Source organism: Chelonia mydas, chromosome 3 (assembly GCF_015237465.2).
Source record: "Chelonia mydas isolate rCheMyd1 chromosome 3, rCheMyd1.pri.v2, whole genome shotgun sequence".
NCBI classification, from domain to species: domain Eukaryota; kingdom Metazoa; phylum Chordata; order Testudines; family Cheloniidae; genus Chelonia; species Chelonia mydas.
This window is the reverse complement of record NC_057851.1, coordinates 81,006,842-81,021,594: the sequence shown is the minus strand read 5'-3', so window position 1 is coordinate 81,021,594 and position 14,753 is coordinate 81,006,842. Positions and strand designations below refer to the sequence as shown.

The following is a 14,753-nucleotide window of genomic DNA, read 5'->3' as shown; positions in this document are numbered from 1 at the left end:
CCCCAAATTAACAAAACTACTCCTTGTGTAATCCTTTCTAATAATAATTAACTGCCTCTTACCATTATGATATTTCTGCCAGCTTCTTATTAGTTCTTTACATTGGTGCAGATGTTGATTTAAATAATATGCAATGTCCTTTCCATACTATCAATATAAGTAGTATTTTAATAAAACAAACTCACAGTTCTCAAAAACACATATTAAAAACCTTTCTCAAACCAGTTACAACCAAAACATAGCCACAACCTACTTTAGGTCATGTCTTGCTAACTTCTATTTTCCTGTCTTACTGTCTTCAACTTATCTAGTTTTTATCTAACTTTTGCTCACACTAGCAAACTCAATTTCCCATACTTTTCTACAGTTAGGCTAACTTTAGGCCAAAGCCTAATTTCTACTTAACATTTTTTGTAGGCTACACCTAGCAAATTACTCAAAATGCAAGTCAAATGATACCGTTAAAACACTCCTAACCTGTAATACTGCTGCCAATGTCATTTGATGTTTAGATGGCATTGTTTGCTCAGATCAGAGGTGCCAGAAGGACTGCAAAAATGAAGGGGAGGGGACAAGCACCAGGTCACAATGCCACTCACTCAAATTTAGACAGCTCACTGTGCCTACCTGAAAAGTTTGATGCGCCCCCCAGTTGAGAACTTCTGGTTTAGTCAGATTCTGTTCAAGGGCATTCTTCCAACTGTTTGGTTGAGAAGCTCTGGTGTCTCCAGGCTTTGAAACAGGGGCTTGAAATTTGGCACAGGGGGTCTGTGGTGCCAGGGATATGCCTTTAGTGATCCCCATGGAAAACTGCCCAAATTTGGTCAAGTTATGAGCCCCTAAAATTCAAAGTTTGTGTAGGCTCAGTAGAGATTTGTTCGAGTTTGATTAAGAAGTTTTCATCTGTACTGAACCTGTGCCATCCCAGGGCTGTAGGGTCTGAAGCAGGACTTTCCTTGCAGTTGCTTCTGCTAGCAACCAGAGGCTGCTGAGGTGCCAAACACAGGAACTGGAAGCAGGAAGACTTTCTCTCTCCTGTACTCTTAATCTTAATGCTCTTCTTCTACTGCCCAGGCAGTGAGAAGGGTGAGGAGAAAGCAACATAACTGGAATGCTGAATAGAGAGGAGCTAAGTCTAGAGGGTAGCGAAGGAGGAGACTGGAACTAAGAGCCAGTGGGGGGGACTGGAACATGGAGACACGGGGCGGGAGGAAGGGCGTAGAGAGATGAGGAGCCAAGGAAGAGCCAAGAAGGGAAACTATGATGAGGATGGCCTGGAGAGGCCAGGCCCATCAAGGACTCAGGATTCAGGAGATGAGCAGGGAAAGAAGGATCTGTAACCACTAGAGCACACTCACCTCGGAACCTACAATAGAACCTGGAATTCCATAGTTCTCTGCTGTCAGCAAATAGCTTTGAATCCTGCTGACAAAATGTGTGCCTCATCCTCATTAGTTACTCTGTTAGTTCAAGTGGCACATGTCTGTGTTGTGGAGCTAAAGTTTCTAACCTTGTTAATGAACTATGTGGGAGTCATTATGGTTCCATATGATGGAATATTTTTTCCATTTTTTTAAATGTAGGAAATTACATACACAAAAACAATTACATACACAAAAGAATGATAAGGTTGCAAAGTCAAACACTCAAAAGTTAGGAAATGCCAGAATTAAGACTGACCATTTTTAATTGCATGATCACATACTATTTTTTCCCCATTCAGGGCACAGGATGGATGGTGTTCAGAGAATTAATCAGGGTTAAGTAGTTAATGAGGCTGTTGTCTGTGTAACACCTGCTTCACTTGTTGCAGAAGTTAGAAAGTGCTTAGCAAGTGAGGCACGAGATTGCAGGAAGAGGAAATACGGTCTTGTAGTTTAGTCAGTTGAATACCACCCTGCAGCTTCCTCCTCCTCCTTAACGCTGCCTAGGTCTAGCTGGGGGGCATTGAGAGAAACAAAAAATAAATAGTGTCCCTACTCTCTGTTTAGGTGCCCAGCACCACAATGGCCTACAACAGGTGGTAGTCACAATAGCAGGTTAGCTTCCTACAGCCCTGGATGGCATGCCCATCAGATAGAATCTTTGGAGAATTTAGCTGCCAAAACCTTAAAAGGTTGGTACTGAGCATGTATAGACTGAGCAATAGAAGGCACATCAGACACTTAGCTGACCCCTTTCAGGTTCTTACTTCAAAGCATGGAGGCACTAGAGCATCTCAGCATGAAGGTTGTAAGAACTTTATCAGCATGGTTGGAACATCTTTTTTCCCCTCATCTCGTTCTCAAATATAGCTGAACCATTTTTTTAAATACTTTCCCCAAAAATGCAGAATGAGGCAGATATCCAGCATAGAAAATTGCAGCCTGAATTGTTACACTTCTTCAAAGTTATAAGCAACTGAAAACAGGGTCTTAAAACAGTAAATGTTGAGCAAATTTAACTTTACATGATACTTCCAGCTCCACTCTTAATAAATACAGAGGGATAAATCCTGAAGTTCATACTCATTTTTATTGAGACATGTTGATTCAATGAGAGTTTTGGACTGAGTAAGGATAACCTATGGAATTCAGGATTTGGTCCCAAATTAATAAGATTTTGGTTCTTATTAGTATGTCACAAAAGGTGAGATCCACTGTGAGATGCTTGGATGAGAGGCGTTACAGAAATTCAAAGTATTGTTATTTTATTAAGTCTTTTTTTCACTAATAGGAAGAGAAGGTTGCCAAAAGAAGGGCAGAACTTTTAGCAGAGCAAGCCAAAAAGAAAAGGGAGGTAAGAATAATATAATGGAAAGAAATTTAAAAATGGAAATATTTGATTTGGTCTGTATTAGGAATATCTAAAATGTCTATGATCATAATATCTAAGTGTTATTTAGAGTGACATGCAGTAGCAGTACTATAACTGAAGTTGTGAGAAACTTTTGTCATAAATATAAAGGGAAGGGTAAACACCTTTAAAATCCCTCCTGGCTAGAGGAAAAACCCTTTCACCTGTAAAGGGTTAAGAAGCTAGGATAACCTCACTGTCACTTGACCACAATGACCAATGAGGAAACAAGATACTTTCAAAGCTGGAGGGGGGGGAGAAACAAAGGGTCTAGGCCTGTCTGTGTGATGCTTTTGCCGGGGACAGAACAGGAATGGAGTCTTAGACCTTAGTAAGTAATCTAGCTAGATATGTGTTAGATTCTGTTTGTTTAAATGGCTGAGAAAATAAGCTGTGCTGAATGGAATGGATATTCCTGTCTTTGTGTCTTTTTGTAACTTAAGGTTTTGAATAGAGGGATTCTCTATGTTTTGAATCTAATTACCCTGTAAGGTATTTACCATCCTAATTTTACAGAGGTGATTCTTTTTACTTTTTCTTCTATTAAAATTCTTCTTTTAAGAAACTGAATGCTTTTTCATTGTTCTTAAGATCCAAAGGTTTGGGTCTGTGGTCACCTATGCAAATTCATGAGAATTTTTATCAAACCTTCCCCAGGAAGGGGGGTGCAAGGTTTTGGTGAGGATTTTGGGGGAAAAGATGTTTCCAAACGGGCTCTTTCCTAATAAAATAATACCGGTTAGACATTTGGTGGTGGCAGCGAAAGTCCAAGGGCAAAAGGTAAAATAGTTTGTACCTTGGGGAAGTTTTGACCTAAGCTGGTAAAAGTAAGCTTAGGAGGTTTTCCATGCAGGTCCCCACATCTATACCCTAGAGTGGGGAAGGAACCTTGACACCTTTCTTTTTCCATTATAATTTAATCAGATATTTAAGGCATTTTACTATTGATTGGGAACAAAGCTGCATATTGGAGACTGTCCACAGAATATTTGTAACTGTGTTTTAAATTACTTGTAAACATGAACTTCTATTCGGCAAGGTACTTAAGCGACATGCCTATCTTTGAGCACGTGAATAGTCCCCTTAACTTCAGGTGAGGCACATTTTAAGCATCTTGTTGAATTGAGGCCATGGTTACTCTGAAACATGAAGTTATAATGGTTTATGCCCATACTCAACATAGTTACAAAATGTACTAGAACTGTATTCAAACTCTTTTCCTCCTCATGGGTATTCTCAGTATGGTGTCAGCTAACAAGTTTGTTTATAACAAAACCCTGTCAAACTGCAAATACCAAAACATGCTAGCTACAGTGCATTAGAAAACAGTAATTAAAACACATTTCTTTTATGTCAGCAGAATTGCACTCTACAACTGCATTCAAGCCATCTGTGTTTTCTGTGTTTTCTTTCCAAATATTAATCTAAAAGTTACTTATTTAGATTTTTTTAATTAAGACTTCCATTTTCCAAAAAACAAATTGGAGTTTATTTTAGTTGTTCAGTTCATGTCATTGTTTATAAAAGTCATTATTAAAGGCATTTATGGTATTCTTCAGAAATTTGTTTTTTTCAACATTCCCAACTGTGCGCCCAGATTCAGTGAACTTCTTCCCACTACCAAAATAACTAGTTACAATGATAAACAATGACAAGTGGCAAGGAGATGTGGAAGGGTGTAAAAATACTTAAGTTTTTGGTTTTTATTAAATATTTTCTGATAAGTCTGCACTTTGATTTCAGCAGCTTTTATAGATAAATACTGTATCTGGTTAAACCAGAAGCTTTATTTGAAGCTCAATTACTGTAAGTTGGTTAACATTTATGAAGAAAAATTTGAATTTGACTCAAAAAAATCAATCATAACAAAACATGAACTATCGCTCAAAATAAGTCTTCCTCAGAAGCAAACTTTTTAAACTTCTCTATTTAAGCTGGTATGTCTTAGTGAAATAGTGTACTCTTTCCCCATCTCTGAAAACCATCTTTGCAAATTATTTATAAGCTGAAACGGTGGACAAAAAAGGGGAAAGTGTGTGAGAATAAATATTCGTTTCTTTCTTCGGAACTTCTGTACAGTAGGCATGAAACAGTTGAACATTTTATACTTTAGGCGGCAGCATATAGGGAAGAGGAGGAGGCTAGTGACGAAGAGGATGAAGATGAAGAAGAAGATATTGAAATGATTCTTGAAGAAGAGTTCCCAAAAGAGGAAGAGGTAGATGAGGAGGAGGAAGAGGAGGAGGCTGATGCTGCTGAACGCATGAAAAATGAAATTACAGAAAAGTATGAAACAGATAGTAATAATTTACAAGCAGTACAGGTACTTTCTTCATTATCTACTTTATCAAATAACTTGGCATGAGGCAAGAAGTGCTTCCAGTTTTATAGCTGATTTAATTTAGTAATCAGATTTCAAAGTTATAGTATTTGAGATCTTTATTTCCTTTTTCTGAGCTAATTAATGCAGGAGGACAGGCTAGATAATCACAATGGCCCCTTCTGGCTGTCACATCTATGAATGAAATTTCTGAGATCCTCATTCAGGCAAAATTCGTATTGAGCAAAATCCTGAAGTTCTTCTAAAGTTTTCACTAAATCTCATTGCAGGCAATGGAAATTTTGTCTCCAGAAAGATGAATGGGGAAAAATGGGGGGGGAAGTGCAAGTGTTCCAGGGGGACCATGCTGAGATTGCTCAATCAGATTGCCCTGCAAAGAATAGGGTAGAAGATCCCCAAAACTGGTGGTTATTCTAATACTTAGAGTCACCAAGACAGCAACAAAACAGCTGCTACAATACCTTACTGGTTACCCAGAAGCTAAAAACACAGTTTCCTTGAAACAATCCAGCCTTGGGCTCCCACCCAGACAGCCAAGTCAAATATGATGAGGATTACTGAAATTTTTGTTCATCATATAAAAAGTTCTACCAATCCCAAAGGATCAAACACATTACCCTTCAGGTTAATGAATATTTTAGATCTTACCCAAATACACACAGCCAATTTTTATTAACTGCACTAAAATTGATTTAAAATGAAAAGAGAGAGTATAGGTTAACAGATCATTATACATACAGCTATGAATAAAGTTCTTAGGTTTCAAAGTTGAGATGGTGAGCTTTAGAGTTGCAAAAAGTTCTTTCAGAATTAGTTCCATAGGTCCAATGTCCAATATCAAGGCAATCCAGACTGGAGCTGGAGACCTCAATCTTGCGACTCAGACTTCCCGTGATTAAGCTGAAGCAGATCTGAGATAACAGGATCAGGGCCCAAGAGTTCCTTTTATAGTTCTCTGGCAGCCTCTGTCTTGACAGTAGGTGAAGCATTGTGGCTTTGAAATAGATCTCCTATGTCCTAAGCATCACTGGTAATTAGCTACATGGATTAGCATAAGGCAACTTCTCATTTCCCATCATTTACAGGTAGATTACTACAGACTTCAAAGAGAAAGAAAAACAATGATATTACTACATTCACAGTTAATCTAAAAGTTAACATCTCCTTTCGATCTCTGAATTAACAGAATATATCAACAGACAGGAACCTGTTACATTGTCAATCTCTAACAATATATATGTAAACACATACAAAACGCAATCATTATCTACAGCTATGTCTCTAAATGTTCAATCTGGGTCAATTAGCCTGCTAGTTGTGTAACCCTTTCTGGCTGGCTGTCACAGCTCTTTTAAAATCTGCAGAATAGTTTCAACTGGATTTCACATTTTATTCATCAGTGACTGAAACAGCCCCTGACACCAATTAAATTTTCAAAAAACAATTTATTTTCTACAAATATTAGTATTTAAATATATTTTTATTCCCAGATCGGGTCTTTTGCCCATTACAAAGTTGAGTGCTTCCTAGCACAAAATTCTAATTCTAAGCTTTACCATTAAGTGACACCTACTGCCACTGTAACTATGTTGACATCCTCAGGCTTCAATTACTTTTTTACCAATTAATGGATTAGGAGTCTGAATAATCTCCTAACACTCCTTGCATTTCAGGGAGGATTGAGTTGGGGAGAAAGGCCATTGTTTTACACCCAGAGATACACACTTCCGTTAATTTGTGGGGAGACTAACTTTAAAGTGAAGTTCTAAACTGAAAAGTGGCTATGTAAAAATGTCATTTTCTTACTCCGCTGAACTGCTTCCTGCAGTGTAACCCTAGTCATGTCTCCTTGCTTTAATGACAAAGATAATTTTCTATTGCTGTTACTCTTTGTCATGGTTATGGGGTTGATTGCAACTCTGCCCCCTTTCTGAGTGTAAGATAACTTTGCAGGATGACAGTTAAAAAAACATTATTCTTGTAAAAAAATATGATACCAAATCAGAGAGAGACAATCAAAATTGAACCTTTTAATGCCTTTTATGCAGTGACATGTTTAGACTCCTTCAAGTACATTAAAGGGTCCAGGTGTAACTAATGGAATACTGCATGTTTTTTGAAGGTAGTATTTTTACAGATCCACATTCCTCTTCCATTCTCACCACTGAAGTTTAGGAGTACATTATTTGTTTTATTAGTATCTTGGTGACTAAGTTGGTCAAAAAGGAACAAGTAGATGAGAATGTTGGTAATTATTGTCTCAAGAGGTGCATAGGCATCAGTTACTGGAGAGGTGGTTTCTGTTTTAGTATTTTGTGCTGCATAGCACCCTGCCTATGATGGGTTGAAGCAAAGACTCCAGAATATAGATCTACATAAATAGTAAATTTAAGAGCCACAATTACAGGTTAGTATTTTCCTCTTACTGTATCTAACTCTCATTTTAACTTATTCAAAATTTATTTTCCCATTATTACTGATACCCAAGAAATTTTGTCTAAAAAGCAGGTTTATTTATTAATAAATAATTTATTCTTCCTATCTTCTTCATTTGTTATTGCCACCACTGGGTATTGTGGCATCTCAGTCAATTATGCAATAGTAAATTTTGATATCAAAACACTGGATAGCAGCCTCTCTAAAAGGATCAGACAGATGGAAGAGATTAATTAGAAAACAGACAATTTTTATATTGTAATTAAGTGGCTGAGCTGTAATATGTGAGCAGAGGATGGTGCAATGAATCTGCTGAGGCTCTTTTGACCCCTCACTGGAATGCAATTGGGCAGCCAGGAGGAGCAGGTCCCCTGTTATTTGGGAGGACAGTGGACAGCTCAGGTTAGGGTTCTGGAGTTCCCTGTGTAAAACTGACAGGATTCATGTATAGTGTAGATAAGAACATGTTCATAGTGTCAGTAAACAATCCACCGAACCTGACTCCACTATATCAAGTCAATCAAGAACAGAAACTGACCTGCTGCAAGCAGTGATGAGCTGCCAAAATCTTAACAACCGGTTCCCTATAAACAGTGCTGATTTAAGGGATGTGTCTCTGTTCTGCCCCCTCCCACCCTCCCACCCCCAGGCTCTATCCTGCCCTCCAGGCTCTCTCCTGCCTCCCCATCCCCCCAGGCTCTGTCCTGCCCCCTCCTGCCTCTCCCCCCCAGGCCCGTTCTCCATCCCAGGTGCCTGCTGGTGGAGCAGGAGTCCTGCAGCCCTTGCATCAGTGGGGTCGTTCCTGGCATGTGAGGCGGCGGCTCCCTGCAGGCAAAGGCTGCCTTCTTCCCAACTCCCCACCGCGGGATGTGAGCACCCCCGAGCGGCGGAGGCCGGACAGCCCCACAGTGCAGGAGCAGGAGAGACTGGGGTCGCCCCAGCTTGCCCAAGGCAGCCCCCAGCCATGGCACCAGCCGGCCCTGCCCTGCTCCTGGGTCAGAAAAGGCTGCTGCCACCAGGGGTCTGGCTCCCCAGCCCTATGCGGCACCCAGTCACACGGTGCCTGATCTCCCTGCCCAGCGCAGCCGGTCGCGCTTCCTGGGCCAGGCAGGAAGCAGCATGGAGCTTGGCAGCGGCTCCTGAGCAAGGCAGCATCGTATCGGCCTCTGCGTTGCTTCCTCTGGGCCCAAAATACTCCAAAGGGGACAGGGAGAAAGCAGGTTCATAGCCCGTTCCCCAGGCACTGGCCAGCAAACCTTTCTGGGTGCATGGAGATGGGAGAAGAAGGGGAACATAGTGCATTGAGAGGCAGACCCCTTCCAGAGTCCTACACCATGCACCCTCCCTAGTGCTGCGAGTCGGGGCCCCCTTGGCCTGGGGGGCTGCCCCAGCCGAGCCCCAGCCTGGGTGGGACTTTCTGGGGTGGTGACTGCCTACCCAACTGCCCGCCCCCATCCCCTGACTGCCCCCCAGAACCTCTGCCCCCTCCAACAGCTCCCTGCACCTTATCCAACCCTCCTCCCAGCCCCGGCCCGGCCCCCTTACCATGCTGCTCAAAGCAGCAGCAGCTGCAGAGCTGCCCAAGGGCAGTCCAGAGCGCTGGCGGCGCGGCACGCTGAGGCTCCGTGAGAGGGGGAGGGGCCGGGGGAGCCTCTGAAGCCGGGAGCTCAGGGAGTCCTAACAACCGGTTCTAAAGCTGCTTCTAAATTTAACAACCGGTTTGCGTGAATGAGCTCCAGCTCACCAGTGGCCACAAGTTATCAAAATGGACCAGGAGGGACTGGGGAACAATTTTTTATGCATAGATAATAGCTAAATAAGCAATGGGGGTCAGGTAAAATAGAAAAAAAATATGACATTTCTCTGATTTTGATAAGAGACTTTTTAAAAGTTTAGCTAAATAGAGTTAGAGTCTTCAAAGTTAATGGAAATTATAGTTTTCTGATTTTATTTTAACATAGTGTAATACTGTAATACAAATGTTAATAATGAAAACAGAGGGGTCAGATCTTCAGCTGAAGTCAATGGAGGTGCATTGATTTACACTAGCAGAGGATTTAGTCCAAAGATCACTAATAGTTAATGGCAGTTATTATTCATATCACTCTTTATTACAACATTTGATCATGTTTATGATTTTTGTCATACATAATTCTTTCATTATTCAGGAAGAACTTGAAAGGTTGCTGATATCACAAATCACCATCAATGGAGGGCGAAAACCTCACATTGTACGTTACCAACTGTATAGCAAGTTGAAGCATCTAGTAGAAAATCGAGAAAGCATTTTTGAGAAATGTTACCCAATAAGTTTGCCACTTGCACGCAAGATGTTGGTTCTCTCTTATAAACATCCCAGTTCTTTTGGTCAATGGGACCCAATCAAGGTAATGTAATTAAATGGCTGAGGTATAATTTCAGGAAGTAATACTTGCTTGTCTTCTTTATGCCCATATAATTAAGATAAAATATTATGAAAAGCACATCACTGAATATTTTCAATGATGAGCACATACTATTAATAACAAGAATTGGTCAGTTTAGTGTTGTGTTTTAAGCACTGATTAATGATATTTTGTAAGATTTGTGGGAGCATTGAGCAGATAGAGGTTTGTGAACTAGTACAATCAAAGGTGGAACTGAGCAAGAAAGAAATGTATGATACTTAGGACCCAGCAAATATAGGATAGCAAGCAGGAAGTTCCTACAGCCTTGCAGGAGCAGTAGAGACAAGTAAAAGGGTTTTGGAGTTATGGGTGATTAACACAAAGTTATGGTGGGTAATCTGGATGTAATTTTGCTGGAATGCTAGAAGTGCATCTTGGTTTTGTGAGTGAGTAAAAAACGAGGAGCAGAGCTAAGCTAAGAAAAGCCCAATGAACAGGAAACAACAATAGCAAAGAAATTCCTGAAGACGGAAGAGTAGAAAGATACAGTTGGAGGAGTGACAGCTTTGCAAGTGAGAAGAGATTCTTACATATCTGAGTTAGCAAAAGTAAATCTAAGAGAGAGCATGTCAGGAAGAGAACAATTTAACACTTGACACAGGTTCAAAAATTCTGTTAGCAGAAAGAAGCAGGTACCAGACTGTCTTTAGATGGAATCAAGATATTGTTTTGTCAATGCTGTAGGATGTGTGAAGTAGAAGATGATGACAATTATGGAGGAGAAAATAGGAGTGCTTTAGGATCAGATAGAGATGAGTACAATTAAGGAAGCCAAAGTCTTCATAGATCAGAAGGTATAAGATATGCCAATTGGCGATTAAATAATTATGGATTTGAAGATAAGACAAGACTATGGAGGAGAAAATGGATAAGAATAACAAACCAGAAGGAGGAATGTGAGCACCGGAAGTGGATTAAGGCAGAATCCTAGCATCCTATGGAGCTAAGGCATGTGGTTTGAAGGGACCTGATACACTAATGAGAAACCAAGAATCTGAGAAGGGTAGAATGTGTAGTATGGCAGTCTGTAGCCACCAAAGAGCGGTGTTTCAATATTATCCTCTTCAGATGCATAGCTCAGGAATACAGTGGCATGGGACCTAAGTATTACTGAGCAGTGTACCCTCTGTCAGTCAGTCCACAGGACAGCACTTGTTTTTAATTCAGAGAATTAATTATTCTTTTCTTTGTTCTGACCAGAAATAGAGTAATGCTCTGGACATTAAATTGGGTATAGAATTCTCTCTTATCCCATCCGACAACAGTGGTTCCATGGATAGATAGTGTTATGGTACCCCTCCCCTCGCCCCACATGGGACTAAGGAGGCAATGAATTCTGAAATGCTCCCATGATTGCCTAACCCTAGGACAAATATTGATAAATATTTATTGATAAAATGTCTGATAACCAGGCTCAATCAATTTATTAATCAAAGATTGATCTCAGCACAATACAGAAAGGTTAATACAGTATCAATCTCGAGAACAGTCTTGCATCAGTTACATTGTTTCTCTGTTCCAAATTCTGAACTTAATTTTGCTCATATTTATATTCCCTTTGTTTATGACAGATAAAAAAATCCACAGATTTTACACATCATTTCTTATCTGGGGTTTGTACATAACGTTCCAGATGTCAGTAGATTGTAGAGACATCTACACTACTGTACCTAGCATACAGTTCATATCTGACAAACCTCAGCAAAACATATTTCTTCCATCTGACAGATTCTACAAAAACAGAAGTTACAACAGTTTAACTGCTAGTAGATTTCTACAATAAAGCTTAGCATAAACACAAGGCATCTGGGGAGTATAGTTTATAGTTATACAACTTAGCCTAAATACAAAGCATTCTGGGAATATATAATATTGGCTAACAGTCCTCCTGCCCCTTTGTCACCTTGATTCAGAGCATCGGGAGAACACCTTTGATAAATGCATATATGAAGCAGAAGTAAGAGCGTTCATATGGGATATTATTTTACCACAGCTTGTGAGCAAAAATACAAAAATATCAACAAAATCAAAACCATTAGATAAAACAATCTAAGCCTTAAAGTAATCTTTGTCTGTATATTAGAAATTAATATGTCCAAGCTACCATCCTGTAGTAGATCATCTAGAACCTTTTCTATTTAGTGTATGTCACTGCTACTCTGATTATGGGCGTGTCTTTTTGAACCAATAATGTTTTTAAATTTAAGGTTAATGGATCACTGTGTACATTAAAAACTGGTATATATTTCTCAACCTCATGTTGGTGATCTGGCTTACTTTGGATACTGGATTTATTGTGGTAGCTGGGAACAGACATAATTGACCCACATGTATGCACGGGGAGAGAAAAAAAGGCATTCCAGGAGTACAGTTTGTATTTATATAACTTAGCCTAAATACAAAGTATTCTGGAAATATATGATATTGGCTCACACAGATCACCCTCCTTCAGTGTGTTTGTTCTTGGCCAACCTTCTGAATAAAAGATGAGCACTTCTGATTGGGGATTAGCCAACATCAGCCCACTTAATGGATGCAGTGAGTCCAATCTGCCCTCAAACTCTGAATAAGGAGCAGGCTTTCACAATGGGCTTAATCTGCAGCTAGTGAGCCCCTCGCGAAGTAAGTGCAAAGAAGCATTCACTTCCAAGGTATGTGAAGTAGCAATATGGTTATATTCGTGCTTCTTTATGTATTATCATCATCTGGAACAGTTGCTTCTCAGGATACCTCCTTTGGGTTCAGAGCCTTACTAGTAATATGGTAAGGTTGGACCTCCTCGGGATACTGCTTGCTACAGCCATAGTCTGTCCGTGAATCCACTGTAATAAGATGGGAGAGGAAAAAGATGTATGACAAAGGAGAATTACTTACTGATAATTTTGTCAGTCATAGAGTCCTCTTCTCCCATCCTACATGCCTCCCTCCTCCCCTTTGGATGGTATGCCACTGCTTGTATATTATTTCTCTTACTGTCTTGTATACCCTATCCTCCTTTCTGCTCCTGGAAGTTTCTCTAGCTCAGGGATGGTATTCTGTCTGAGGCTTATGTAATCAGGGGTAAGGTTTCAGAAATCGTTGCTTCCTTCCAGTAGGTATTTCCATAACACTGTGTCCATAAATCCACTGTTGTAGGACGGGTGAAGAGGAGACGAAAAGAAACAAATATCAGTAAATAACTTTTTCCACTTTTGTATATGTTACAGCTAAGTGAGGGAGATGTAATCAAGCCTTTCCAAAATCAACAGACTCCAAGCTTGCCTGTAATCCACCGACAATATATTTATTTTTTTTCAAGTAAAGAAAATAAAGAAAAATTTATGAAAAATCCCATTAAATTTATCCGTCAGCCAAAAGCCAAGCCACCTGTGCCAGTTAAGATAGCAATTGTGGGACCTCCAAAATCTGGAAAAACTACAGGTAAGGTCCAGTATTTTCAAAGGGTAGGAGCTTCCCTTATAATTGGGGTTGTATGATACAATTAACTTAGGCTTGAATAGAGACTGGGAGTGGTTAAGTCATTATGCAAGGTAACCTATTTCCCCTTGTTTTTTCCTACCCGCCCCCCCCCCCCCCCCCCCCACACACTGTTCCTCAGACGTTCTTGTTAAACCCTGGATTTGTGCTGGAAATGGCCCACCTTGATTATCATACACATTGTAAGGAGAGTGATCACTTTAGATAAGCTATTACCAGCAGGAGAGTGGGGTGGGGGGAGAGAAAACCTTTTGAAGTGATAAACACCCATTTTTTCGTGGTCTGTGTGTATAAAACATCCTCACTGCATTTTCCACTTTATGCATCCGATGAAGTGAGCTGTAGCTCACAAAAGCTTATGCTCAAATAAATTGGTTAGTCTCTAAGGTGTCACAAGTACTCCTTTTCTTTTTGCGAATACAGACTAACACGGTTGCTACTCTGAAACCTCTCATAATCATGTTAGCAAGAAGTTACAAACAAGTCACTAAAATTATTGCTGTTGCCATGCATAGAATGCTGCAGTTAGTTTTCCCACTATCCTATTTATCAGCCAGAAATATCTGTGTTCACCATCTCAACCCTGTCCCCACTCCTCAGAAACGAAGGATATTCTTGTGGTTAAGCCTTGGACTGGCACTTGGGAGATACAGGTTCAGTTCTGTTCCTAGTGCTGACAGACATCCTATGCTAAGTGACTCTGGCAAGTCACTTAGGCTCCTGTGCCTCAGTTCCAGTGATGATTTTATGTCCTATCCCTTTCCATCCACTCCTTGTCTGTTTAAATTGTAAGGTCTTCAGGTCAAGTGCTGTTTTTATAGTGCCTAGCATAAGCAGTTCTGATGGTGGTTGGGGCCTGTAGGTGCCACTGTAGTACATATAATAATTCTCCTTATGTCTCTTACACTGAGAAATCCAATAACTGATGCAGTGGGAGGAATCTCAAGCTCATTTAATATAATGCTCCCATTATATATCTGGGTACACAATAAAATAGAAACAGCTGGTATAAAACTCCCCATTTGCCACTGGGAAATACCATGTTCACTGTTCCCACCTCTCATATAAAAATAGTAATTGTCAGTGCAGCCAAGTATCAGCCATCATACTTCTGGAGAGGTAAACAGGGAACAGAAATGCAATGAGGCTCTATATTGGGTGCTTTTTCTGCCCCTTTCAGTACAATTCAATATTTCTTAATGTTAGGGCTGCTCTTT

General features: G+C 40.1%; 1 protein-coding gene across 2 annotated transcripts in view; it reads left to right on the top strand.

Annotated features, from left to right (window-relative positions):
• AK9 (adenylate kinase 9) overlaps nt 1-14,753 on the top strand; it is a 226,282-nt gene that overhangs the window by 164,952 nt on the left and 46,577 nt on the right. For both annotated transcript variants that reach the window (XM_043542772.1, XM_043542770.1), the window contains exons 28-31: nt 2,716-2,778; nt 4,949-5,158; nt 9,781-9,999; nt 13,266-13,479. In XM_043542772.1, coding sequence (XP_043398707.1) covers nt 2,716-2,778; nt 4,949-5,158; nt 9,781-9,999; nt 13,266-13,479 — 706 coding nt within the window. The remainder of the gene's footprint in view (nt 1-2,715; nt 2,779-4,948; nt 5,159-9,780; nt 10,000-13,265; nt 13,480-14,753) is intronic.